This window comes from Myotis daubentonii, chromosome X (assembly GCF_963259705.1).
Source record: "Myotis daubentonii chromosome X, mMyoDau2.1, whole genome shotgun sequence".
Taxonomy (NCBI): domain Eukaryota; kingdom Metazoa; phylum Chordata; class Mammalia; order Chiroptera; family Vespertilionidae; genus Myotis; species Myotis daubentonii.
Window position 1 is genome coordinate 68319904 of NC_081861.1, and position 27261 is coordinate 68347164.

General features: G+C 38.3%; 1 protein-coding gene across 1 annotated transcript in view; it reads right to left on the reverse strand.

The window, feature by feature from the left end:
* The window catches only part of PCDH11X (protocadherin 11 X-linked), a 919146-nt gene that overhangs the window by 522004 nt on the left and 369881 nt on the right, over positions 1-27261 (reverse strand). Inside the window, exon 3 of the mRNA XM_059679307.1 lies at positions 9361-9438. Within this exon, the coding sequence (XP_059535290.1) occupies positions 9361-9438 (78 nt within the window). The remainder of the gene's footprint in view (positions 1-9360; positions 9439-27261) is intronic.

Below are 27261 nucleotides of genomic sequence, written 5' to 3' on the forward strand. Positions count from 1 at the left end.
AGGCACTTACATATGGTCACACATATGTGAACACAAGCAGTAGGGGTTTAAATCAGGTAGGACCACGCTGATAATTGAGTATAGTCTTGTAGGTCAGTTCTGTTAGTGGACATGCATTAGCAAACAGTCTTTCCTGCCCTACACAGGAGACTCCTTGTGAGGGCCCAAACAATGTGGCGCTGGTCACCTCTTTGTTCTTTTTGTCTTTTAAGATGAGTAACTCCTCATCTGCCACCAAGGTCAACACCCCCTGTAGGTTGTATGTTGAGGAACTCGGACTCATTTGATCCACAAATGCAGAAGAAAAAGTAGCTGATCTTTTGTACTCAAGTTTGGCCTCAATATAAGCTTGCAGATGGAGAGACATGGGGCAGTATTAACTATAATACCATCTTGCAATTAGATATTTTCTGTAAGAGGTAAGAGAAGTGGTCTGAGGTCCTGTATGTTCAGGCCTTATTTGCCTTAACAGACAATCAGAAATTGTGTCAGCCATACAAGATTGACCCCTTGCTCCAGGAAGTATTGACCCAAAGTGGTACCAAGAGAGTCAGAAACCCCTAAAGGGGTGGCAGATTCTAGCAATCTATGGAGTACTCCTGAGCCATTTTGTCCTCCTTATCTAAAACCCCCAGAAGGACTATTCCCAGTAAACCCAAGGGGATTTGGCCACCCAGGCCCACAGCTACCCATTGCCCTCTCCAGGCAGTGGCTGGGGGAGAGTTTGGACCCATCTGGGTCCAGGTAACATTTTCCCTTCAGGACTTTAAGACAAATTAAGATTCATTTAGAAAAGTTCTAAGATGACCCTGACAAGTACATAGATGTTTTTCAGGGAGTGACATAAACCATTGATTTATCATGGGAGGATGCAATGCTTCTCCTGAATCAGACTCTCTTGGGATCAGAAAAGCCGTCAGTCCTAGATGATGCATCTCAGCAATTTGGGGATGCATACTTCTTAGCAAATGCCAGCAGGGTCCCCCATGAGCAGATTGATCACTACCCCACCTGCCAACAGGCTTTACCCTAGGAAGACCCTAAATTGCTGGACAATGAGCTGGTAGATTGGAATAGAAAACACTTCCCAACCTGTGTAATCCAAGGGTTAAGGAGGTGCCACTCCAAACCCTCGAACTATTCTAAATTGTCAATTATAGGCCAAGGGAAGGATGAGAATCCCTTGGCCTTAGAGGACAGACATTGTCGGGGTGGCAATGACAAAACTCACCTCTATGTCCCCGGATTCTTCTGAGGCCAACTCATTTTGAAAGACAAATTTGTTACTCAGTGGGCACCAGAGATTAGGAGAAAATTACAAAAATTGTCAATTGGCCCTGAGAGTACCTTAGACAACTTCCTGAAAGTCACTACTATGGTCTTTTACAATTGGGACCAAGAGGAGGCTGAGAAGAGGAAGACTAAGGGCAAAAAAAAGGCCTCAGCCTTGGTTGCTGCACTCCAGGGCACTAGTGTCACAATTCAGGGTTCAAGGGGACATGAGTCGTCCATAGTTACTTACTACAACTGTGGCCAGCAAGTGCACGTCCAGAGAGACTGCCCGCAGGGAAACAGGAAGACACCCCTAAGCTCTGTCTCATCTACAAAGGGAACCACTGGAAGTTGAACTGTCCAAAGGGATGCAGGCCCCCACAGGCTGATCCAGAATCTCAGATGGTCCAGCAGCAGGGCTGATCGGACCCAAGGCCTTCCCACCCAGCTCTGAGATGGACTGTCATCTCCACCCAGGAGCTCTGAGTAACCCTGATTGTTTAGGGCAAGGAAATTAATTTCCTCCTTGACACGAGAGCCACCTTCTCTCTTCTCTCCAACCCTGGCCTACTCTCAACCCATAGTGTGACCCTTAAGGGTGTGTCTGGCAAACCAGTGACTAGGCATTTTTTTCAGCCTTTAAGATGCAATTGGGACAATCTGGTTTTCTTACATAACTTCCTGATTATGCCAGAAAGCCCAACACCCCTATTGGGATGAGACATATTGGCTCTTTTTGGTACCACTATATGCATGACACCAGAACAAATATCTGCCTATCATTAGTGGAAACTGAAATAGACTCTGAAGCATGAGCCATACAGGGGAAGTTAGCAGAGCAGTTAGGGTCACCCCTGCTCTGATACATCTCAGGGATTCAGCTTTCTAACCATATCAGAAACAACATCCCCTCAAGCCATAGGCAAGGAAGGGATTACAAGATATAATAGACAATTTGAAGGCCCAATGCCTGATAAAACCTTGTAACACTCTTATTCTGGTGATTCAGAAGCTCAATGGAGAATGGAGACTTGTTCAAGACTTTAGATTAATAAATGAGGCAGCTATTCCTTTACAGCCTATGGTTCCTAATCCTTATAGTTTATTGGCCCAAATTCCAGAAGATACTGAATGGTTTACAATATTAAACCTCAAGGACGCCTTCTTTGGTATACCATTACAACCTGTCTCACAGTTCCTTTTTATATTTGAAAATTCCTCAGATCAGTCCACCCAGTTGACCTGGACTGTTTTATTCCATGACTTTAGAGATAGCCCTCATCTGTTTGGTCAAGTCTTAGCTCAGGATTTATGTCGATTTGACCACCCACAGACCAAAGTACACAGAAGTCACTAAATTCACTGGCTCACATGGTTCTAGATCATAGAAGAACTGTAGACTACCTCCTCACTGGGCAGGGAGGCATATGTACTATTGCCAATACTTCCTACTGTATATATATCAACAACCCTTTTGAAGTAGAAACTAGAACACAAAATATTCTTGAACATGCTGTGTAGATAAGGGAAAAACACCACATTCTCTATCTCCTAAAATTTAGGCCCAAATCCGTGGTATACTTCCCTTGTTAACCTCATTGCTTTTACACCTTTTAGGACTGCTGGCCTGCCTGCTCCTAACATTAATGTTTGGCACTTGTATACTCAATTGTCTTACTCAATTCATACTTTCTCACCTAAAATCCATCAAACTACAAATGTTCATGGAAACGGAACCCTGAATGACATCTCCCATGTTCCATTAGATCAGTGGTTCTCAACCTTCTGGCCCTTTAAATACAGTTCCTCATGTTGTGACCCAACCATAAAAATATTTTAATTGCTACTTCATAACTGTAATGTTGCTACTGTTATGAATCATAATGTAAATATCTGATATGCAGGATGGTCTTAGGCGACCCCTGAGAAAGGGTCGTTTGACTGCCAAAGGGGTCGCTACCCACAGGTTGAGAACCACTGCCTTAGATTATCTGCCTCCTGTGGAGCCCTGACAGCCCCTGCTATGTCTCTCTTCAGCAGGAAGTAGCCAGCGTGGTTATCACCAGCATTCTCAACAGCAGTTGGGGTCCCTAAATCAGAGGGGGAAAGGAGGAGACAGAGGAAGCCAGGTTATCAGAGATAGGACCATGGAGGGGGAGTAGATCTGGGGAACACAACTGGTGGGAGTTGCTAAGGCAATCCAGCTAGGTGGGGAAAGATGGGTACTCACAAGAGATGTGAGCTTAAAAATGTATGAATGTTGAAGTAGTAAAACTGTCATTATTGGCAGATGACATGATATTGTACATAGAAAACCCTAAAAACTCCATAAAAAAATACTAGACTTAATAAATGAATTCGGCAATGTAGCAGGATACAAAATTAACACCCGTAAGTCTATGGCTTTTCTATACACCAACAATGAACTCATAGAAAAAGAAACTAAAAAAAACAACCCATTTACCATTGCAACAAAAAAATTAAGATACCTAGGAATAAACTTAACTAAGGAGGTAAAAGACCAGTACTCAGAAAACAATAGGACATAGAAAAAACAGATAGATGAATACATAAACAGATGTAAGAACATACTGTGTTCATGGATTTGTAGAATCAACATCATTAAAATGTCCATACTACCCAAAACAATCTATAGATTCAATGCACTCCCCATTAAAATACCAATGGCATATTTCACAGAACTAGAACAAACTCTACAAAAATTCATATGGAATAAAAAAGACCCCAAATAGCCACAGCAATCCTGAAAAAAAAAAGAACAAAGTTGGAGGGATCAAAATAGCAAATATCAAGCTACATTACAAAGCCACTTTTCTCAAATCTGCCTGATACTGGCACATGAATAGACATATAAACCAATGGAATAGAACAGAGAACCCAGAAATCGAACTAAGCCATTGTGCTCAATTAATATTTGACAAAGGAGGCAAGAGCATACAATGGAGTCATGACAGTCTTTTCAATAAATGGTGTTGGGAAAATTGGACAGATACATGCAAAAAATGAAACTAGACCACCAACTTGTACCATACACAAAAATAAACTCAAAATGGATAAAGGACTTAAATGTAAGACATAATATGGGAAACCATAAAAGTCTTAGAAGAATCCATAGGCAGAAAAATATCAGACATATGTCATGGCAATAGCTTTATTGATACAGCTCCTAGGACAATGGAAACTAGGGAGAAAATAAACAAATGGGACTACATCAAAATAAAAAGCTTCTGTGCAGCAAAAGAAATCATCAACAAAACAATGAGAGAGCCCACTGCATGGGAGAACATATTTGCCAATGTTACATCTGATAAGGGTTTAATCTCCAGAATTTATAGTGAACTTATATAACTTAACAAAAAGAAGATAAAAAACCTAATCAAAAAAAGGAAAAGGACCTAAATAGACACTTTTCGAAAGAGGACATACAGAAGGCCAAGAGACATATGAAAACATGCTCAAAGACACTAATCATCTGAGAGATGGAAATCAAAACAACAATGAGGTATCATCTCACACCTGTCAGAATGGCTATCATCAACAAATCAACAAATGACAAGTTCTGGTGAGGATGTGGAGAAAAAGGAACCCTCTTGCACTGCTGGTGGGAATGCAGACTGGTCCAGCCATTATGGAAAACAGTATGGAGTTTCCTCACAAAGTTAAAAATGGAACTCCCATTTGACCCATTGATCCCACTTCTAGGTATATATCCCAAGAAGTCAGAAATACCAATTAGAAAGGATATATGCACCCCTACATTCACAGCAGCACAAGTTACAATAGCTAAGATTTGGAAACAACCTAAGTGCCCATCGGCAGATGAGTGGATTAAAAACCGGTGGTACATCTACACAATGGAATACCACACTGCTGTAAAAAAAAAAAATAATGAACTCTTACCATTTGCAACAGCATGGATGGATGTGGAGAGCATTATGCTAAGCAAAATAAACTAGTCGGAGAAAGAGAAATATCACATGATCTCTCTCATTTCTGAAACATAATGAACAATATGAACTGATGAACAAAAATAGATTCAGAGACAGAAAAGCATCCAATAGACTGTCAAACTTCAGAGGGGAGGCAGGGTAGGATGGGGGGAGTAAGAGATCAACCACAGGACTTGTATGCATTCATGTAAGCATAACCAATGGACACAGACAAGTAGGTGGGTAAGGTCATGTGGATAAGGCCGGGGAGAGGTCAATGGGGGAAAACGGAGATGTATGTAATACTTTAAACAAAGAATTTCAATAAAAAATAAAAGAAATAAAAGTTATATATATATATATATATATATATATATATATATATATATATATATATATATTTATATGGCAGGCAGCTTGCAGATAACCAACCACAAGACAATGACGCATGTAACTAATCCCAAGGATGTTACCAAGGAAGAATTCTTTGAAAGAACCAATCAGGAGCGAGCAAAGCACTTATCTACCCCTAGACCAAGAAGCACATTCTCTTCTCTCTCTGGCACATTGGGTTCCTGGTTCTCCTATGGCAGCAGATATACTCCCCTGCACCCATGTGGCTAATGGCCATGTGGGAGTCCACACATGAACTAATGGATTTTAATTAGCTTGGATGCTTAACATGGAACAGAAGCTCTGGACACTGGTCTGCTTTTAGAACCCCAGTTGCACCTTTTATAGGACTGGCTTCTCTCAATAAACTTTACTTCTGTCTGCAAGTTCATTCATTGATTTTGTGAGACAGCGACTTCAGACCTGACCACGGCATTTTGGTCTCAATTATACTGTACTCCATTTAATAAAATACATTCAGAAGTAACTAGCTTGATGAAAAATGTTGTTGATAGATCATCTTTTTCACAGATGCAATGCTATTACATAACAATGTCTAATTTAATATGACTTTTGAGTATTCCAGTCATACCTACTGTCACACTGGTTGTTCAAATTTTTGGACTTTAAGTTTTAAATTGTGCACTTTTCCTTAAAACTCCATCCAGAAGACTATCATCACCTCTCAATCAAGGATTTAGATGTAGATTGTATCACTTTGTATATCACATCCTCTCCATTTTTCTTGAGACGGAATCAGAGTTAAAAGACTTGAAAATCAGTTGGAAATGTAGCCAACTTCACCAATTAAGACTTGAGGAATTTAAAACCTGTAACAATTTGTATAATTCATGAATTTAAATATACCTTTTCAAAACTTAACATTTCTTCTCATTGTGCATATATTAATTTTGTAATTCTTCCCATAAAACATAAATAATTGCTGTAAAGTATTGTAGAATGTTATCATTGTTGAACACATGACTTTCATGAATTTCAGAAGCACACATGAAATTATCATTTCATAATAAACATGTGATTTTCTTTTCATTCCATTTGGTTTGTTTTTCTAATACTGTAGATATGTATTTATCTATTTACAATTCTCAAATTCTACCCTTTGATACAAATAAAATACATTTTAAATTAATAGGGTAGAATAAAATTTATGAATCTTAGTTTGATACCCAGGGGTCAGATTTAGGACCTATACTTTATTAACAACATTAATTTAATCAGTTATGTTATAACAAATAGCATATGAATGTTTAGACATTGGTCTCTTCAGTCTCTTTTTAAAGTCTGCTTAAGGCCTTTACTAAGAAAACAGATTTGATTGTATTTGTTAGAAACATTTTGAGCTGTCCTGACTGAAATAAATAAAAGAGTATCCTTCAAAATACCTTATTTTAATTTCAAACTGTTTTCCCCCTGAATTAATGTTTTAATGAGATTTTACTAAATGTCACACAATTCGCATAAAACAAATTGCTTCATATTATGCTGTTAAAAAACAAAATTCAATGGAGTAAATTTGAAGATCTCATTTGCTTTATTAAGAAATTCATTAATCAGGTAGCATCCCATGTAGTAAGTAGAAGGTGAAACCGAGGGTCGTGATTTAATACATAATTGTTATTTACTATGTAGCCCCAGCACTCTATTCAGTTTCTTTACAGCATGTCTTATAAGCTATGACCCTTTCTCTTACTAGTAATTAACTCCCGAGGCAGCCAGAAAAAATAGCCATGCCTTGACTAAGAGTCACAAGGCATGGGTTTTTGTTAAGCTACAGATAACATCATAGCCTAAGTTGGGTTACAGCTCCTAAACTCTAAAGAATAGCCCTGGCGAAGTCCTGATGAAATCAGACTGAGGGAAGCCACACTGAACTCTACTTGAAATTATTTACTGCCCTTACCTCACTCTTGACCAATCAGCAAGATCCACAACTCCAAACTCCTTACTCATGATGACTCATGATTTTGCTCTCTAAAACCCCTAGTCTGAAAACCAAGCTTTTGAACATTAGCTTCCCTTTCTCCTGGGCGGTGCCATTCATAATAAATAGCCAATCTTTCTCTACTGCAATTCTAGGTGTATATCGTTGGGACAGGTGGACAATTACGTTCTAGTCAGTAACAAAGGGCTCTCCAAGAGGTTGTATAAAATGGAAGGTTTTAATAAGATGAAGGGTCAATCAAAGGCACTATTAACAAAAGAAAATAATCATTTTTGGTCTGAGACATCTTTTCTCTCTTTTCTCTCCGGGAAGGGAAGGGGAGAGGTTTTTATCATGCAGATTATCTCTTGTTTCTATGGAGGATGGAGAGGGCACATCATGACAGATTAGTTTACTGGTGTTTGACCAGAAAATTCCAGACTGGTTGATTAATATTGTTTCTGGGACTGTAATTAGATCAGGTATTAAATCTAGGTTTAGTATCATGGGATTTTAGCATGAATGGGGCCATTTTTATCATCATAATTAGCTAGTTTATTAATAATAGTAATCAGAAGAGAGCAAAGGGGAGGCCAGACATTATAAGCATGGTAACCTGGGAAGCCTCACCAGGAAATTACAGCTTCACACACTATTGTTCCTTAAAGGGGATTAACACCACTCCTTTCCCCCATTTGGTAGTGGATTGTTGGAAGGAGAAGGGGGAGATAGGCAAATGTGAAGTGAAGTTGGAGTGATGCAGGACAAAATGCTTGCCGGTCAGTCTAGTCTAGGGAATAATGGTTTGGCTATGCAGTGGACCCCGTCAGAAACAAGTGAAATCTTGGAAAGTTAAAATCCCTAAACAAAGAGTTTTCTCTCTCTTGTTTTACACTTATTGCTCTCTTGCTCTGCATGGCCCATGGCCATGAAAACCCCACACACAATGGACTGCACTGTGAATATAAGCTAAGGTAGCCAGATGCTAGACTGGACTGGACTTCAATATGGAACAGAAATTCTGGGCAGTGGCCTTAATTCTGGCTCTGCTGAAGACAAGATTGGACTTCTTCCATGGTGAGATGGAGGGAGATGGGACATTGGAGGGGAACCGCTTAATTACATCATCAATAAAGCTTTCCACAAAGCCCCATCCTACTGTGGAGACCTGCAGAAATTCTTTATCTCATGGCTCCCCAAGAACTCCACTTCCACTGATAACAGTTTGGGCCTGTGTTTTTCTCTTTAACAAGGCTAAACCTTAAATTTAAGTAATCTTATAAAACATGAGTTCTCAACTTTTTTCAATATACAAACTCAGAAGTAAACTTAAACATTAATGGAACAGATAATCATTTAGAATATATTTTGAGTAATGTTTATACAAATTAACTCCATTATTATCATCAAACCATACTAAAAAAATAATATGTATATACTGTTATATTGTCACTTTAGAGTCAAGCACAAAACCACCTAGTAAAACGTCATAGAAAACACATTGAGAAACACAGGTTAAGAATATTTCTTATAATTCAAGACCCTGGCCAGGTAACTCAGTTGGTTAGAGCATCATCTAATATGCCAAGATTGTGGGTTTGATCCCTGGTCAGGCCACACACAAGAATCAACCAATGAATGCATAACTAAGTGGAATAATAAATTGATATCTCTCTCTCTTAAAAAGGCAATACAAAAATTATAAAATCAGTAAGTAAAAATTAAAAAAATAATGTTTCTTATACATTCATAAAAATCACTTAAATAGGATAAAGAGCAACTATCAAGTCTTTCACTTCATACCTGTGGTTGAGGATGCACCCAGACCTCCACTGTCGTCTCCTTCATGGGGGTGTGAGATCTTACAACCTCCTTCATTGGCTTTGAAAGGGAAAAAAATAGAAATGTTTTTAAGTGGTTGGTTAAGAATAAAAAACATAGTGCATTGCACATATTCATCAAATATAGCTAAATAATGCCTAGGTAAATATATTTTTCTATGCAACATATTTATTAAGAATTTATAATGTGATAGGCATAGCTCTAGGTACTGAGAATAAAAAAATAGTTTTCTCATTGGGTTTACATTCCAGTGTTATATTTAAGAGTTCAATTAGACATATGAATGGAATTATAAAGGACAATTTAAACTATTTAAGTGGTTGAAATGTAAGCTGGAGGGGCTTTCAATACAATGCTTTTACAAGTCAATTGCTTTAATAGCTTGTATTTGGGAATTCACCATTGTCTGAAATTTAAATCTATTCTGTGTGTGCCACCACATCACAAATTTGCTATAATGCAGAAATATTTAATAAATGTTGCAAATGCCAATAAATTGATGAGCTGATATACAAATCAAAACCTACCAACTTAGAATAATTATCAAGATCTTGAAAAGATTATATCTGTATCCATTTAATTTTCCTTAGGACATAAAATATATTTTCTGTCTTTAAAATATTGAATGTATAACATTTTCCACATATGTAATTTTCATATATAGGATAAAGCATTTGGCATCTATCTATCTATAAAGCTAATATGCTAATTGTCCATCCGGCCAGTTGCTATGACACACACTGACCACTAGGGGGTAGATGCTCAGTGCAGGAGCTGCTGTGACGTGCACTGGCCATTTACAAAGAAACAGCACCACCGACCTGGTACTGAAAAAGCAACACTCAGCTTCCTCCAACTGGGACACAGGCCTGCCACCACCCTGGAGAAACAGCCCACCAAATCAGAGCCAAGGTTGCCAAGGCCCCATGGCACAAAATGTGGCCCACAGCCTAGCCCAGCCCAGAAACAGTCGCTGTGGGAACCAGGTAATGACGTCACATAGCAATGCCCTGCTTCCTCTCCCTAGTGACTAACCAGCTTGGAATTTCTTCAGCCCAGGAACATGACTTGCTTTATAGCCAGGTGCAAACATTTCACACTTTAACCAAATGTCTGTGAAGCATTTTCCCATGCCTCATCTCATTTGATCCTCACAGAAATCCTGAAGTAGGTAGACAGGAGACTCAGTAGAATCCTGTTTTCTTTTCATTATCTGGAAACTTGACCCAGCTGAAAAGAAGTAAGAAATGACGGACCTTGAAAATGACTTCAGGTTTTCTCACTACGCAGAATATAGTCAAACACTGCTGCAGTTAAATATTTTACCCTTTGTTCTCCCTGTGTGATCTACAATAATAATCTGCTTCATATTGATATTTACTTCTGTGTTGCTGACAATTACCTGATAGAGAAGTTGGGGTGCTTCACTGGGCTGAGAAAAGTTTAGCTACATCAGAAAGCATGTCTAATTAAGCAAGTTTATTCTATATATATAAAAGGTTAAGATGACTCGTGTATGCATGATACATATAAAACTCTCACTGGCGCCAATCACACGCATGTGTTTGATCTGTCATTGTTGATCATGACACTTCTATTATAGAGAAAGGGCGTATAGCAATATTAAAATGTTTCTTCTAATTAATTCCCTTTCAATGTGCATGAATCCATGCACGAGGCCACTAGTATATTATAATTTGATCTATAAAAGAAAGATATTTTACAAGGAAGCTTTCTTGCTATAATAAGCATAGTTGAGTTGTGACAGAGATCTTATGTCTCTTAGGACATCATACTGTTGTTGGGTGTACTACAATTTACACTTATGTAAGGTTTGAAAAGGACCAAAAATTTACCACTGCAAAATTTCTTTATTTCATATAAGAATTATCTGAGGCTGATTATTTTGAAGAATTAGCAGACATATAAAAATCTCTGAAACCCACTGGAAGTTATCCTTTTGTAAAGCACATTTACATTTTAAAAGGGACTTTTCCTTTTGTAAAGGTGGTTCTCTCTCTGTTTCAGGATGATAAGGATGATTAAATCTCTAGAAAGTCTTATCAATGGAGAAGGCAGCAGACTTATATCTACATAACAACTCTACTCTTGTTTAAGGTGCTTTTCAGGATAGCCTTCCATAACTGGATCCCCCCATTCCCAAAATCTTCTTTCGTCTTTAGCTAGAGATGATATTTAAGATGATGGCTTGGGACATTCAGAGAGCTACTCAGTTTTTCTGGGGTTTCCCACAAATACAGGAAATATACTTGTTATTCAATTTTTTCCCTTTTAACCTGTCTTTTATCACAGGGGTCTCAGCAAAGAGACCTAGAAGAGTAGAAGGAAAATTATTTTTCTCCCCTAAAGTGTCAAGTGCCCCACATATATAGTTTTGACATCACCGTTTATTTTATTTTATTACTAGTGAATACCCATTATCTGAAATCAAGAAAAGAAGAGATGGTCAGATTTGGAACACCACACTTTTAAGGCCCAGTTGAGCAAAATTTATTTTGTTATCAAATTAAATGTCAAGTTGAATTTATTATGCAATGACACTATATATGTGACAAAATTAATACAATATAGATTGAAATGAACAGACCAAGCACTCATCACAATATTCTAACTCACAAGAAAGCAACAGTTAGAAGAATTAGAAAATTAAAATGGAACATCTCATCACAGCAGAATTTCTTTACAAAAACAAGAAAAATGGCTGTGACCAAAATAAGTCTCTAAAAATCATATTGGTTAGCCATTCAGAGAAAACTTTTACTAATGGTGAATTAATTAAATTATGTTTGCTTATAACAGCCAAAGAAAATGTACCGAGAGAAAATAAACTTAAGACTATTATCCTTTCAGCAAGTATAGTTACTCAAAAATTCAAGGACATTGACAGCTACAATGAATTAAAATTAATTAAAATTAAATTAAAATTGAATTAAAATTAAAACAAAGGCATATGACTTTGAATGGTTTTCCTTGTCTTCATGATTTAATAGATATTACAACAATGTTTAGTTGTTTTTATTTACTTGAGAAAACAATGCCAAGTTTGAAATTACTAAAGAATTAGCTTCTATGAAAAGAATAGAAGAGAATTAGAACAGGATAGGAAAGGATGAGATAGGATAGGATAGGATAGGATAGGATAGGATAGGATAGGATAGGATAGTCTGGAACAGAAAAGGGAATGATATTTTTAAAAATTTGAGAAAACTAATTCAGTAAAATCTGAGGTGGGATATGCTAAGAAGTATTGCATCTAAAGGTGGGTAAAACATATGTGCCACAGAAAAGAGTTCAGTTGGACAAATTTACAAAGTTTGGGAAATGTAAGATATTCAAAGCCTATAGTTATTTATTGTATTATTCAATTGCCCATACTTTGTAGAAAATATCTGAGTCTATCATGTTATAGAATTTCATACACTATTGTTAATAACATGATTGTCATTCTGTAAACTTTTGCAAAAAAAAGTTATATATCCAGGCATTCCTGAACACACAGGCAGTTGGATGATTTAGCTGTAACAAAGCTTTATTAAGATTTTTTTATACTCAGAGCCAAAATTGAAAGTTTTCTGAATGAGAAGAAGCACCCTTGAGCACTCTTATGGAATTCTGAATCACTTTTCAAAGTAGTTTTTGCTGCAGACTTGATAATGTCTCTTAATAAACCAACCTAATATTATCAGGTTAAAACAATGTTTATATGCAAATCTTATACTGCAGTAAAATAATTTTGATTACAAAAGTATTTGCATCAAAGTAATGTCAAGTTACTTTTTACACTCCAGCACTATAGAAGCTAAAACAAGAAACAAAATCTTCATCTCCATATGAATTTTCAACATATATGATATTGAAGAGCTTCAGCCTAGCCTTCGATTAGAAATGATTATTATTCAATGTAATGGAATGCTAACTGGCAAATACACATAAAGAAAATAATCTAATAGAATTCTTTACATGCCTTCCAAGACATAGACATGTTAGTCTACAACTATGTGATTATAGTTTGATATCAGTATTTAGCAGTACCTATCTGTGTGAAGGGACATTTTCAGAGATCAGATACAAAACTCCATTCATCTCATTATTAGGTCTGTGTTACATAAAAACTATACCTATTATTACTAGAACTGATGATTTGAATATCATCAATTAGATTTTCTTTGAAATTTATTTTCCCCTTTGTTATATAAAGACCTATTCTGGCCTTTTACAGAAAAAGTTGCTGACCCCTGATTTAGAGAAAGAGGAAAGACAGACTAATAACTGTGATTAATGGACAAATCTATGAAATAAGTAAAATTGGGTTTTAGATGCCGAGGGTGGAGAGGAGATTTTGTTTCTTTGTTTTTTTGTTTGTTTTTCCAAGGCAGGGAAACCCAGGATGTAGTCAGTATTACTGAAGTGGTATGAAAATGTAGCTCAATGGTGGAACAAATATATGAGGAAATGAATTAAGCACACAGTCTTGGTGGACTTGCAAAGTTAGCTGATGATTTTATAGTTTTATAGTAAGTAAAGTAGAAGCACTCAAATGTATGTGAGCAAAGTGTCCTATGCTACGCTACTCAAGTTACTAAGCAGATTTGTTCTCAGTTCTCAGATTTAACTTTATTTTTAAACCTAGTCTATTAGAGTTGTATTTTCCATGCACATGTTAAGCATATGATTTAAACATTTTTTTGTCAACTGTGAGCAATTTTTTGTCTGTCTCAGTTGCCTTCTGTCAAATGTATAATGCCACATTCAAATGCCCATTGAATTAAGTGGGGATGGCATTTTAGGTGGTTAAATGTTTAATAGTATGTGGGTGTATCTTATCCATTTAAATCTGGCAACTAAACATCTCTATTGTATGAAATGCTTCCTTCAATATTGTAGGGGTTCAGAATGAGTCACCCCAAGATGTTTCTCTTTGGTGTACAGATGATTTTTGTCTAAAGGCAACTAATACACAGGCTCCAGAGAAACTTCTACTCCCTCTTAGCTGGCTAGAAAACTTGAATTAAGCTATCTTTCACATAATAAGAGACTACCAGATATAAGCTTTTTGTCCTATCTTTATTGCAGGGCAAACTACTAATTACTGACTCTCTTCCTATGGTGCTGCAATGACCTTATGAAATCCTAAAATGTCATACCTCATCATAAACACCTCATTTTCCCTTTCTGTCTCTGAACCTCTCATGTATGTGGGGTTCCCATACATCTATAATAATAAAAGCGTAATATGCTAATTAGACCAGACAAAAGACCTTCCATACGACCTTCCAGATGAAGCCGAGGCAGCGGCAGCTGCTGTGGTTGCGAGGGCCAAGCCCCTTGCATGAATTTTGTGCATCGGGCCTCTAGTATGTATATAATTAAATTTCATTATTTCCACTTCTTATTCTGTCCCATGTAAATTTAATTATCACACAAGCCAAAGTAATCTAGGGGGGTATAGAAAAGTTTATTCCTTCTCTGCAATATTCAAATATTATAAATTTATTGAATTTTATTTGGTACAAAAATAACTTAAAGATAAAATAACACTCCCATCCCTGACAAGGTTTTTTCCATTACCCCTCGCATTTCACCAAACCCCACAGTTATAAAATCAATAGCTAGGGCATTGTCTAATAAAATAGCTCTAATATATAGAGCTGCTGAGAATGAACTGTCATGCAAGTGAGAGAAATGGCAATTCTAGGAAATATTAGTGCTCAAAACTTTTATTAAGTATTTTATGAAAATGAAATATGGTTCATCAGTGACACCTGAGACATAAAATGCAGATTTCCATTTCTGTTTCCTTACATGCACCATGTACTGAACCAAACTGCATCTTTCCTTTTGAGGAATCAGATGTCAAACTGTCAATAAAAAAGTAAAGTGCTTCATAAAAATCACAAGCTTTATAGATTTAAGCCTCATTTTAATCCAGTTCATATTAAGACAGTGTTCAAAACTGAAAAGTGAGAAGTGTGTCTTACCATTGATCTTCTTTGAGAAGTATCACTGGCATTATTGTTAAAAATAAAAAAAATACTTCCAAGAGAAGGATAGATATTGGATCTTCTTATTTTTCCTGATTCATAATTCAGACATTGAAAGAGAATTCAACAATGTCTAAAAATCTATTAAATCCGTTAAGCACTAATACATTAATTTATTAGTGATGCCCTGTTGGCCTAATTAAATATACATACATGAAAGGAAAAATGTTCATTTATATAATTTTACATTTCAAAATCCCAAAATGTCATGCCCTAATAAAATTGTCCATAGTCTGCTTGAATGATTTTATTTATTGGATGTAGAAAGAGGCTGGGTCATAAAAAGCATCAATTCAGAGTAAAGGCCCCCAATTCTATTAAATCTCTCCTAATTTTTCTCTGAAGCAAGCAGTAAGGGAATTGCTAGTTAAATTTCCATGCACAGAAATGAGAATTACAGCTCAAAATAAATACAATGATACAGCTTTTGTGATAAATGGAAACATATTTTCATTTTCCAAAGGACTTAATCTTTCAGGAAAATGACAAGAAATTGTTACTGGTGACCAAAAATAGTAAAATTTACTTCCCAAAATCTAACCTCCTTGCAAGAAAAGGCTTAGGAAGCAACATAATTTGATTAAAACTTCTAAATCCAGCAGGACCTTCTAACTATTCTTCTCAAATGTGCTCCTGAGTGTGGCATAGAATCTGAGCTTTAATGATCTGACATATTAACTGCATTCTTTACCCTAATTCCCAAACTGCTGTGTGAGATAAACCCAGACTGATTCTGTGGCAGTTTTAAAAATAAATGTGAAATGCATCCTTTATTCTTCAACTTGGAAATTTGATTGTCACTCAAACCTAATGGAAATAATATCATAGTTAGAATAAGATCACGGTATTTCTAAAATAATCTCAAAATTAAATTATTGTTTCAAAATCTACCAAAATGAGAATCCAGAGGAGTTTAGGTGTATTTAGCTATTACATTTCTTTCTGAAATATAGCAGATTTTCCACTAGAAATGTGAGCATGCTTTCCTGTTCTTGGTAATTATACACACTTGAGGAATCTTGGGTTTTGCAGAAATGTGACATTGTAAATTGTCATAGCCATCACTTTATTTTAGCTTATCAAAGACTACAAGTGAGTTTAACTGATAGATTATGGATATTTCATTACCATATGATTGATATATGAACAGGAAGGAGGAAAAATCTTATCAAACCAGTATATAAAAATATTTTGGAGTCCAGTGTAATATCTACCATAATGATATATAAAAGACATATCAGTATGTGGGTGATGTTTCTAGTGATAACATTTATAAAAACTTTCCTTCGTTGAAATTTATTTCCTTATATAGAAATAATATCCATCAAAAAACTGACAACTTTTATAAAATATGAAGTGTAATCTGGAACTTATTTTTCACCAAAATATAATTAGTTGAAGAATTTCATGTAAAAAGCCTTGGCAAAATATCAATTTTTAATTTCTATAACAAATTTTTCAATGGTAGTGAATGTACTCCAGAGATATTCTGAAATTGGAAATGCCCTTAGTTAATTTGTTCTCTCCTTAACGCTTCTTAAGGTCCTCCTGCCATGGGTTTCTATCTTACAATGAGTAGAGGTGCTAGTCAATATTTGAGGAAACAACAGGTGTTTAAAAGAGACTAAAATCTACTCAAGCAACAGTGGAAAAGGCAGGGTCTGTTGAGTTTGCATCTGGCTTTATATCTTAACTAGGGGCCCGGTGCATGAAATTCGTGCACTGGGTGTGTGTGTGGGGGGAGTGTCCCTCAGCCCAGCCTGCCCCCTCTCACATACTGGGAGCCCTCAGGCGTTGACCCCCATCACCCTCCAATCGCAGGATCGGCCCCTTGCCCAGGCCTGACGCCTCTGTCAGAGGAGTCAGGCCTGGGCAGGGGACCCTCATTTCCCCACATCACTGGTTCTGCCCCCAGACCAGGCCTGATGCCTCGGCCAGAGGCATAGACCCCCATCACCCTCCGATCACCTGATTGGCCCCTTGCCAGAGGTGTCAGGCTTGGACAGGGGACTCCCATCTCCCCCAGATCACTGGCTCTGGCCCCCGCCCAGGCCTGAGGCCTCTGGCCCAGGAATCATGCCTGGGCAGGGGACCCCCATCTCCCTCTGATTGCTTGCTCCACCCCCCGCCCAAGCCTGATGCCTCTGACCCAGTCTTCAGGCCTGGGCAAGGGGACCATCAAATCCCCCCAATCCCCGGCTCCGCCCCCCACCCAGGCCTGATGCCTCGGCCAGAGGAGTTGACCCTCATCACCCTCCGATCACCAATCACCGGATTGGCGCCTTGACCAGGCCTGAGGCCTCTGGCAGAGGTGTCAGGCCTGGGCGGGGGACCCCCAGCTCCCAGTGGTTGCAGGCTCCGCCCCTGCCCAGGCCTAATACCTCTGCCCTAGGCGTCCAGCCCGGGCAGCAGGGACCCACAGCTGCAGCGGCCCCGCGATCGTGGGCTCCACTTTAGGCCCAGGCAAGGGACTCCTAGCTCCCGGGACTGCCAGCTTCGACCAACCGTGCCCAGCTCCCATCGCTGGCTCCACCCCTACTTCCTACTATCACTGGCCAGGGCAGCAAAGGCACCTGATTCTCCGATCATGGCTGGGGGGCAGGGCAAAGGCAGCCCCAGGGCCGCCTTTGCCCTGCCCCCCAGCTCTTAGCTCCCCCCTGGGTTTCCGATCACTGTCAGTGGCAGGGGGCTTCTTCCTGATTTCCCTTTCGCCTCCCTGCATTGTGCCTACATATGCAAATTAACTGCCATCTTGTTGGCAGTTAACTGCCAATCTTAGTTGGCAGTTAACTGCCAATCTTAGTTGGCAGTTAATTTGCATATAGCCCTGATTAGCCAATGAAAAGGGTATCGTCGTACGCCAATTACCATTTTTCTCTTTTATTAGATAGGACTAGAGGCCTGGTGCACAAAAATTTGTGCACTCAGGGGGGTCCCTCAGCCCGGCTTGTGCCCTCTCACAGTCTGGGAACCCTCAGGGGATGACCACTTGCTGGCTCAGGCCCACTATCTGGGGGATCGGGCCTATAATAGTAGTCAGACATCCCTCTCACATCCAGGAGCCCTCAGGGGATGTCCACTTGCCAACAGGGAGCAGGCCTAAGCTGCAGTTGGACCTCCTTAGCACTTCTGAGGAGGCGGGAGAGGCTCCCACTACCACCGCTGTACTGGCAGCCATCAGCCTGGCTTGTGGCTGAGCAGAGCTCCCCATGTGGGAGCACACTGACCACCGGGGGCAGCTCCTGCATTGAGCGTCTGCCCCCTGGTGGTCAGTGTATCATAGTGATCAGTCATTCCCAGTCGTTCTGCTGTTAGGGTCAATTTGCATATTACCCTTTTATTATATAGGATAGAGGCCTGGTGCATGGGTGGGGGCCAGCTGGTTTACCCTGAAGGGTGTCCCGTATAAGGGTGGGGGTCCTGCTGGGGTGCCTGGCCAGCCTGGATGAAGGGCTGAGGGCTGTTATCAGACTGGCCACATCCCCTTCAGGGTGGGGGTCCCCACTGGAGTGCCTGGCCAGCCTGGGTGAGGGGCTGAGGGCTGTTTGCAGGCTGGCCACACCCCCTTCAGGGAGGGGGGTCCTGCTGGGGTGCCTAGCCAGCCTGGTTGAGTGGCTGATGGCTATTTGCAGGCTGGCCACAGCCCCTTTAAGGTGGGGGTCCCTGCTGGGGTGCCTGGCCAGCCTGGGTGAGGGGCTGATGGCTGTTTGCAGTCTGGCCGAGCACCTCATGGGGGACCCTCACCCTATGAGGATGTGGCCAGCCTGGATGAGGGGCTGAGGGCCATTTTCAGGCTGGCCACAGCCTCTTCAGGGTGGGGGGTTCCTACTGGGGTGCTTGGCCAGGGTGAGTGAGGGGCTGATGGCTGTTTGCAGGCTGGCCAAGCCCTCCAGCGGGGACCCTCATCGCATGAGGGTGGCCATCCTGGGTGAGGGGCTGATGGTTGTTTGTAGGCTGGCCACAGCCCCTAGCCACTCAAGCTCCCAGTGGAAGCTGGCTGGAAGCACGTATCTGGGTTTTATTTATCGCCTATAATTGAAACTTTGTTGCTTTGAGTGGAGGCCACAGCTGGCCAGGGCAGGCGGGAAGTTTGGCTTCCTCCATCGCCCGGGCAACCAAGCCTCCTGCTTGCTCCAGCTCCGTGGCTTCCAGACACCATCTTGGTTGGGGTAATTTGCATATAGTTGCTCTGATTGGGTGGTGGGCATGGCTTGGGTGTAGTGGAGGTGTGGTCAAGTTGCATGTTTCTCTTTTATTAGATTAGATAGTTTTATGAACTTTGTCAAGTTAAAAATGACTCTTAGTTTCATCATTTGTAAAATGAGTATAATAATATGAGCCTCTTAGTATCATTACATTATATTGAGTTACTATAGTAAAGTGTCTGGCACTTTATAATTATCCTCTTCATTTAAGCTATTATTGATATATCTTCCCTATTAACATGAAGTGGAAACTATTTAGTGCCATCCACCACACGGTTCCCTCTCTAACTTTCTCTTTCCTTGCACCTCAACATTTTGAAACTAGAAGTTCTAATTACTTACAAAATACTTTTGTATATCTCAAAAAATAAAAAAAAAAATTACCAACTGCTACAATAAATAGCACAGTAATATGAGTGTGGAGGGAACAGGGAAATCAGACATATAATTATTCATTACTTTTTCTAATTATTGCATACCCTCTAATTGGAGAAATCTCTTTTGATTATAGACAAATTCATTCATAAATAAAAATAGACTGTCAGCCTACTTGACAATGGAAAGTTTTAAATAATTTCATTAATTAAAATGTTAAAGAAGACATTTAAATTTGCTTAAAATTCAATGAAAACCTTTTTGGAAGGAGGCAAGAAGAATATGGTTAGAATGAGTAAATTTAAATATGGGGTTTGAGATTTGCTATTCATTTAAACTTTGCACGTATCCTTAAGATGTTCTGTTTCCTGAAAATACTGTATATATTACATGCTTGAAGAAATATGACTAATTTAAGCTTTCCTAATAAGTTATAAAAAGTAAAGTATTCCTGGATAAGCTCACAAGCTGAATTTATACCATGTTTTTTGGACACAAAGCCACAATTTACTAATGTTTCCAGTCCACAGGGTAATTAGGAGACATTTGTCAGAATTAAAGGGACATGCAAACCTATATTTATCAGCATTCTGGCACAGATAGGACATTTGAATCTGGAACACCTCCTTGTTGTTTGAATGTAGGTTTTTCTTTGTTTGTTTTGTCAAATTGGTGTCAAGAGAAATGAATTTCTGAAAGAAAAACACAGATTGATAGTGGTGGATGGAATGGTGCAGAAACAATTTAACACCCGTTTAATAAAACTTATTTAAAGACTGTACTTTTTCTAGGATAACTGCCATCTTCAAAGCTAAAGTGATGGGATATTCAGGAAAACAGTATTGGATTACTTCATAGACCTGTCTAATATTTTCCAGACTCATCTGAGTCCCCTTGAAGTGGTTTGATATCACACCTGTATGCTGATCCTCTTTCTGGATGTAATTATTCCTGAGGGAAATGTGATAAAAAGAGGGAACAATATATTCATTTATCCATAGGATTCTAAGGGTACTGCCAAAAGCAAAGAACTATTTTGAAATTGTCTTCAAGGGTAACAAATCTCCAGGTGGAAAAATCAACAAGCTTGGAACATTTAATTAGATTTTTTATCTTAATCATCAAGTTAAGTGTATGCGTGAGTGTTTAGGGAAGGAGGGATGGAACAGAAGAGGGATCAATTAACACTTAGAAAACTCAGAGATTTAACAAAATCTGACATGAGATTTGCCAGATGGCTTGGTACTGGATTGTAAAACGAAGCTAATCTTCATTTAAGAGTTTTAATGGTTGTATCTTTCTTATAAAGCCTCTTGCTTTTCTGCTGGGGTGATTCTGAAAAAATTATAGATCAGGCTTTAAAGAACAGCTTTTATGAGCAGTCGCCTTAAATCTCAGCTAAACTGAGCAAGAAGATTACATGTTATTATGATGTAGCACAGCAGGGTTTTCCCCCAGCAAACATAACGATGTGAAAAAGGATAAAGCTATCACTCTGTGCAAAGAGGTCATCCATAGAAGAACAATGCTTTTCACACAGATTATCCATACATGCTGAAATGTTCATATTGCAAAAGCTTTTTCTTAGTGCTTCTGTGAAGAGCTCTCTGATCCTGACAAGCATCCAGATATAGACAGCAAGACTTAGTGATCATAGATCGCTATCAAGTGCCTGTCCCAGAGAACTTGGCAGAAGTTGTATCTGATACAGAAGTTATTGGGGGAAAAGTATTATATCATTTATAATTAGTCCTAGTTAACCAAATTTCATTGAAGAAAACATGTTCTCATTTTGCATAATGTCAATTTACTAAATTTTTAAAAATACATATTCTTATTAGCACATGGAAGACTGAAAAATCAACCACACAACACTATATTTCTGTATGTATTTTCATATTTCAACATTCCTACTGAAAGCCAATTAAGGTATTGCCATAATACTGACCCTCAAATACTCATCAGAAGAGTTATGCAGTCATCAAATTACTTAGCACCAGATAATTTGAACTTTAACATTGTAAATATCAAATCTTATCAGAAAATATCACTAAATTGTTTAACAACTTAAAAGAAAATTTATGCTTACTTATTCATTAGATTACTTATGAGAGTGGCTGAAAATTATCACAGTAGACACAAATATTTCAAACTAATGGCTTACAAATAATTTTTCAAGAATTAGGCCCAAATGAAGACACATTTATGCATGCACATACACACACATTACTATAAACTTCATTTGATCCTTATTTTCAAAGTAATTATTGTCATTGCTGTTACCATGAATCATTAAGAATACATTATGTAAGTAGCATAGATTAGTAGGGCTAATCTATTAAATGGTTTCTAACTCTTTAAAGGTAGCTATAAAAGCATTAAAATGATTCTTAACATAATTAAAAAGAAAATAATAAATTTTCAGAATTTTATAAATTGTTAGCACAGGGTGGTAAAACTATGCTTTATAATACACTAGAGGCCTGGTGCACAAAATTCATGCATGGGATGGGGTGGGGGTGGGAGAGGCGGTCCCTCAGCCCAGCCTGCACCCTCTCCAATCTGGGACCCCTCGGGCGATGTCTGACTGCCTCTAGCAATCTGGGACCGCTGGCTCCTAACTGCTTGCCTGCCTGCCTGTCTGCCTGCCTGATCTCCCCTAACTCCTCTGCCTGCCTGCCTGATCACCCCCCACCACCTCTGCCTGACCAATCACCCCTAACCACCTCTTCCTGCCTGCTTGATAGCCCCTAATTGCTCCCCTGCTGGCCTGATTGCCCCTAACCGCCTCTGCCTCACCCCAGACCCAATACCCAGGATTCCCTCCTCTGGCCGGTCACAGGCACCCAGGACTCAGGCTTCCCTGCCTCTGGCCAGCTGCAGCCACCTTGGCCCTGGGCAGGGCCAGCCTCAGCCGCAGCTGCAGGGGACTGTGGGCGGGTGGCTTCACCCTGGCCGCAGCAGCAGGTGCCTAGGACCATGGGGTGGGCAGCTTGTCCATCTCCCTGGCTGCAGCCTGGCTGGTCCCCATTCCTCTCTCAAGAGCTCATTTGTGCCAGGCTGGTCCCCATTCCTCTCTCATGAGCTCATTTGTGCCTGGCTCGTCCCCATTCCTCTCGCCCTAGTGTTGAGTGTCTGAGCCATTATAGTGTGATGGCATGAGGGTGTGAGGACCATTTGCATATTAGGTCTTTATTATATAGGATTTTTTCCAATAAGATTTGAAAGAGTTCAAAAGAGTGAGATTAATTGATTATTTAGTATCTTGATATAGGTTGATTTTTTATATAAAGTTTTTCATGATTAATTATCAAATTTGCCTTGCAGACTGCTTAGACACTCAATGAGAATGGGCATTAGAATGAGTTTTACCTCAATCAAACTTGTGTTATTCTTTTGGTCATTTTCTATTTCCTCTGTTACCATTACAATAATTGCAAATACCCATTATTACCTCCCTGCTTCCATCTCAAATGATGAAATGGTGCTGATACAACTTTTTCCCACACGTTCAGATACTCCATTTATCCTGCCTTCCTCTCAAATCCTTCCCATCTTTTAAAATCTCCTTCACCTTTGTTCATTCAGCCCTTTCTCAGCTTCTTTTTCTAGAATGAAAAAAACATATATGTCCAATATCCTAATAGGATCTTTATACAAAAGTAACTTAACTATTGGTTCCTAATTCTGCCTTATCCATTTTTTAGTTTGACTTATTTATTTATTTTTTAATTTATTGGAGTGACATTGGTTACTTTTAAAATTTTCTATGATGTGTAAGAGTAGAAATAATTCATACAATTACTGCACACTCATAGAAGTATTTTTCACATGAAGAAAAAAATACTCCATGTTAATGGGTAGGAAGAACTAAAATTTTTAAATGTCAATATTACATAAAGCAATCTACAGATTCAATGTAATTCTTTTTTAAAAAATATATTTTATTGATTTTTTACAGAGAGGAAGAGAGAGGGATAAAGAGTTAGAAACATCGATGAGAGAGAAACATTGATCAGCTGCCTCCTGCACACCCCCTACTGGGGATGTGCCCACAACCAAAGTACATGCCCTTGACCGGAATCAAACCTGGGACCCTTCAGTCCGCAGGCCAACACTCTATCCACTGAGCCAAACCAGTCAGGGCCAATGTAATTCTTATCAAAGTACAAATGGCAATTTTCACAGGAATAGAAAAAAACCCCTAAAATTTGTATGGAAACCCAAAAGATCTTGAAGAGCCAAAGCAATCTTGAGAAAAAAAAAACAAAGCTGGAGATATCACACTTCCCAATTTCAAACTATACTACAAAGCCATAATAATTGAAAAAGTATGGCACAGGCAGTAAAACAAACACACATATCAATGGAACAAAATTTAGAATCTAGGAATAAATTCACTTATACATGAGAAATTAATTTACAACACAGGAGTCAAGAATATAAAATGGAAAATTAAAGATTCTCCTATAAATAGTGTTGGAAAAGCTAGCCAGCCACATGCAAAAGAGTGAAACTAAACCATCATTTTATACCATACATACAAATTAATTCAAAATTGAATAAATAACTGAATATAAGGCCTAAAACAATAAATACATAGAAGCAAACACAGACACTAAGCTTCTGGATATTTGTTTAAGTGGTGTTTTTGTAGATTTGACCTCTAAGGCGAGGGTAACAAAAACAAAAATAAATGGGGACTACATCAAACTAAAAACTTGTGCACAGGAAAGAAAACCATCAATGAAACAAAAAAGCAACAAAAAATGGGAGAAGATATTTTTAAATGTTACTTCTGATAAGGGATTAACATGTAAAATATATAAAGAACTCATATAACTCAACAATTCAAAGATGAGCAGAGAATCTGAATAGGCATATTTCTGAGGAAGACATACAGATGGCCAAAAGACATATGAAAAGATGTTGAACAACACTAATGTTAGGGAAATGCAAATCAAAACCATAATGAGATATCACCTCATATCTATTATAATGGCTGTTATCAAAAGACAATAAATAACAAGTATTGGAGAGAATGTGGAGAAAAAGGAAACCCTCGTACACTGTTGGTGCAACCACTATGAAAAACAATGTAAAGTTCCCTTAAATTAAGAATAGAACTACCATATGATCCATCAATTACTCATTTGGGTTATTATTCAAAAAATATGAAAACAATAATTTAAAAAATTATATGTAATCCTTTGTCTATTGCATTGTTTACAATAGCCAAGACATGGAAACAACCTGAGTGTACATCAACAGATATATGGATAAAGAAGATGTAGTGTACACACACACACACAGAAACACACACACACACACACACACAAACACACACACTGGAATACTACTCAGCCATTAAAAATATGAAATAGTGTAATTTGTAACAACATGGATGGATCTCGGGGATATTAAGTGAAATAAGTCAGATGGAAAAGAGCCCATGTGATTTCACTCATATGTAGAATATAAAACAAAAAGTAACAAATGAACTAACAAAATAAAAGAAAATTCATAGATACAGATATTAGAGGGGGAGAGGGTAGAAAGGGGGCAAAATGGATAAAGGAGAAAAAGTGAGTAAAGAGAGTCAAATATATGGTAATGTAAAGAAACTAAACATTTGGTGTGGGGCATACAATAAAATATGCAGACACTAGATTATAATGTTGTACTTAAAATTTAAATAATGCTATTAATCAATGTTACCTCAATTAAAATAACAAAAAAATAAATAAATAAAAGTGACTTGAAAACATTTCCACTCATAAATGTCTTTAATGGAGAAATATATAATTCTTTATTACCTGTTAGAGCAATGTTTAATTTGAAATATAAAATTATTATTTTGTAATTGAGAAGAAAAATCTCTCTCTATATAAAAGCCTAAGTGACCATTATGCCCAAACTACTGGAACAACTGGAATGACCAGTAGACCAGTCGCTATTACATGCACTGACCACCAGGGGGCAGATGCTCAACACAGGAGCTGCCCTTGGTGGTGAGTGCACGCCCATAGACAACCTCCCATGGCCAGTCAACCTCCCCCCATCCCCCCCCCCATCCAGAAGGCCCCGTCCAGCAGGCCCCATCTGGCTGGCCCCATATGGCAGGCCCTGGCCAGCCCGACCCTGATCAGGACTGGGTGAGACGACCCTCATATGCCCTGATTGCTTACCAGGCATAGGGATTTCGTGCACCAGGCCTCTATTATATAATAATAGCTTGGCTAACTGTATGCTCAAAATACTAAATGTTATTGCAATTAATGCTAAGTGAAATAAACCATTCAGAGAAAGATAAATAACATAAGATGTCACTTATATGTGGAATCTAATGAACAAAACAATCTAATAAACGAAATAGAAACAGACTCACAGATACAGAGAAGAGAGTGACAGCTGTCAGAAGGGAGTGTTTGGGGCGGGGGGCTGGGTGAAAAGAAGTTAAGGAATTAAGAAAAAAAACTCATAAAATTATAATGTTCTTATTATCAATAGACATAAATACAGAATAGCTAAAGATAAACTAAAGATTGAACTAATCCCTGCAATGAAAAATATGACATGAGGACAGTTTAGGTTATTGGCATAATTCTGGTCTCTATTACAAAAAATTCATACCGGTTCTACTGTATGTAAACTAGGTGCCATCAAGAAGAGGATCTGCTGTATATCAATAGTACTAATATTACTCACTCACACCCACAATTTACAGGAAAGATGAATTAAGCTTTCTCCACAACACACACACAAAATAATGTTTTTATCACTACCACCAGTCTGTAATTTGCTTGCATGAAATATTCCTAATGACATGTCAAATGAAAAATCTCTCTTTCAGTTACATATTAAAATCTGCACTGATAATTCCTAAATGTTAAACAGGTGTGTCCTTAACTGTAAATGAATTATAATTGCATCATCTCTGTCTAGCTTGCTATCATTAAGACATAAAAATTACACCAATTATATAAATAGAGAATTGACTTATGAATTTATCATTTTACTTCCTATAGTTCACTTTCCAAACTAGACACAAAATTTTTGTGAAAAGCTTTGTCAAGGAGCTAGTAGCCACAGCAATTTTGAATTATTTTTCTTTTACAAAATAATTAGAAGTCATGAATTTAAAGAATTATACACCTATTGTCTCATAATATCAAGATATTAGGTTCAAGTGTGGGCAGCAAGAGGGAACAATTCTATTT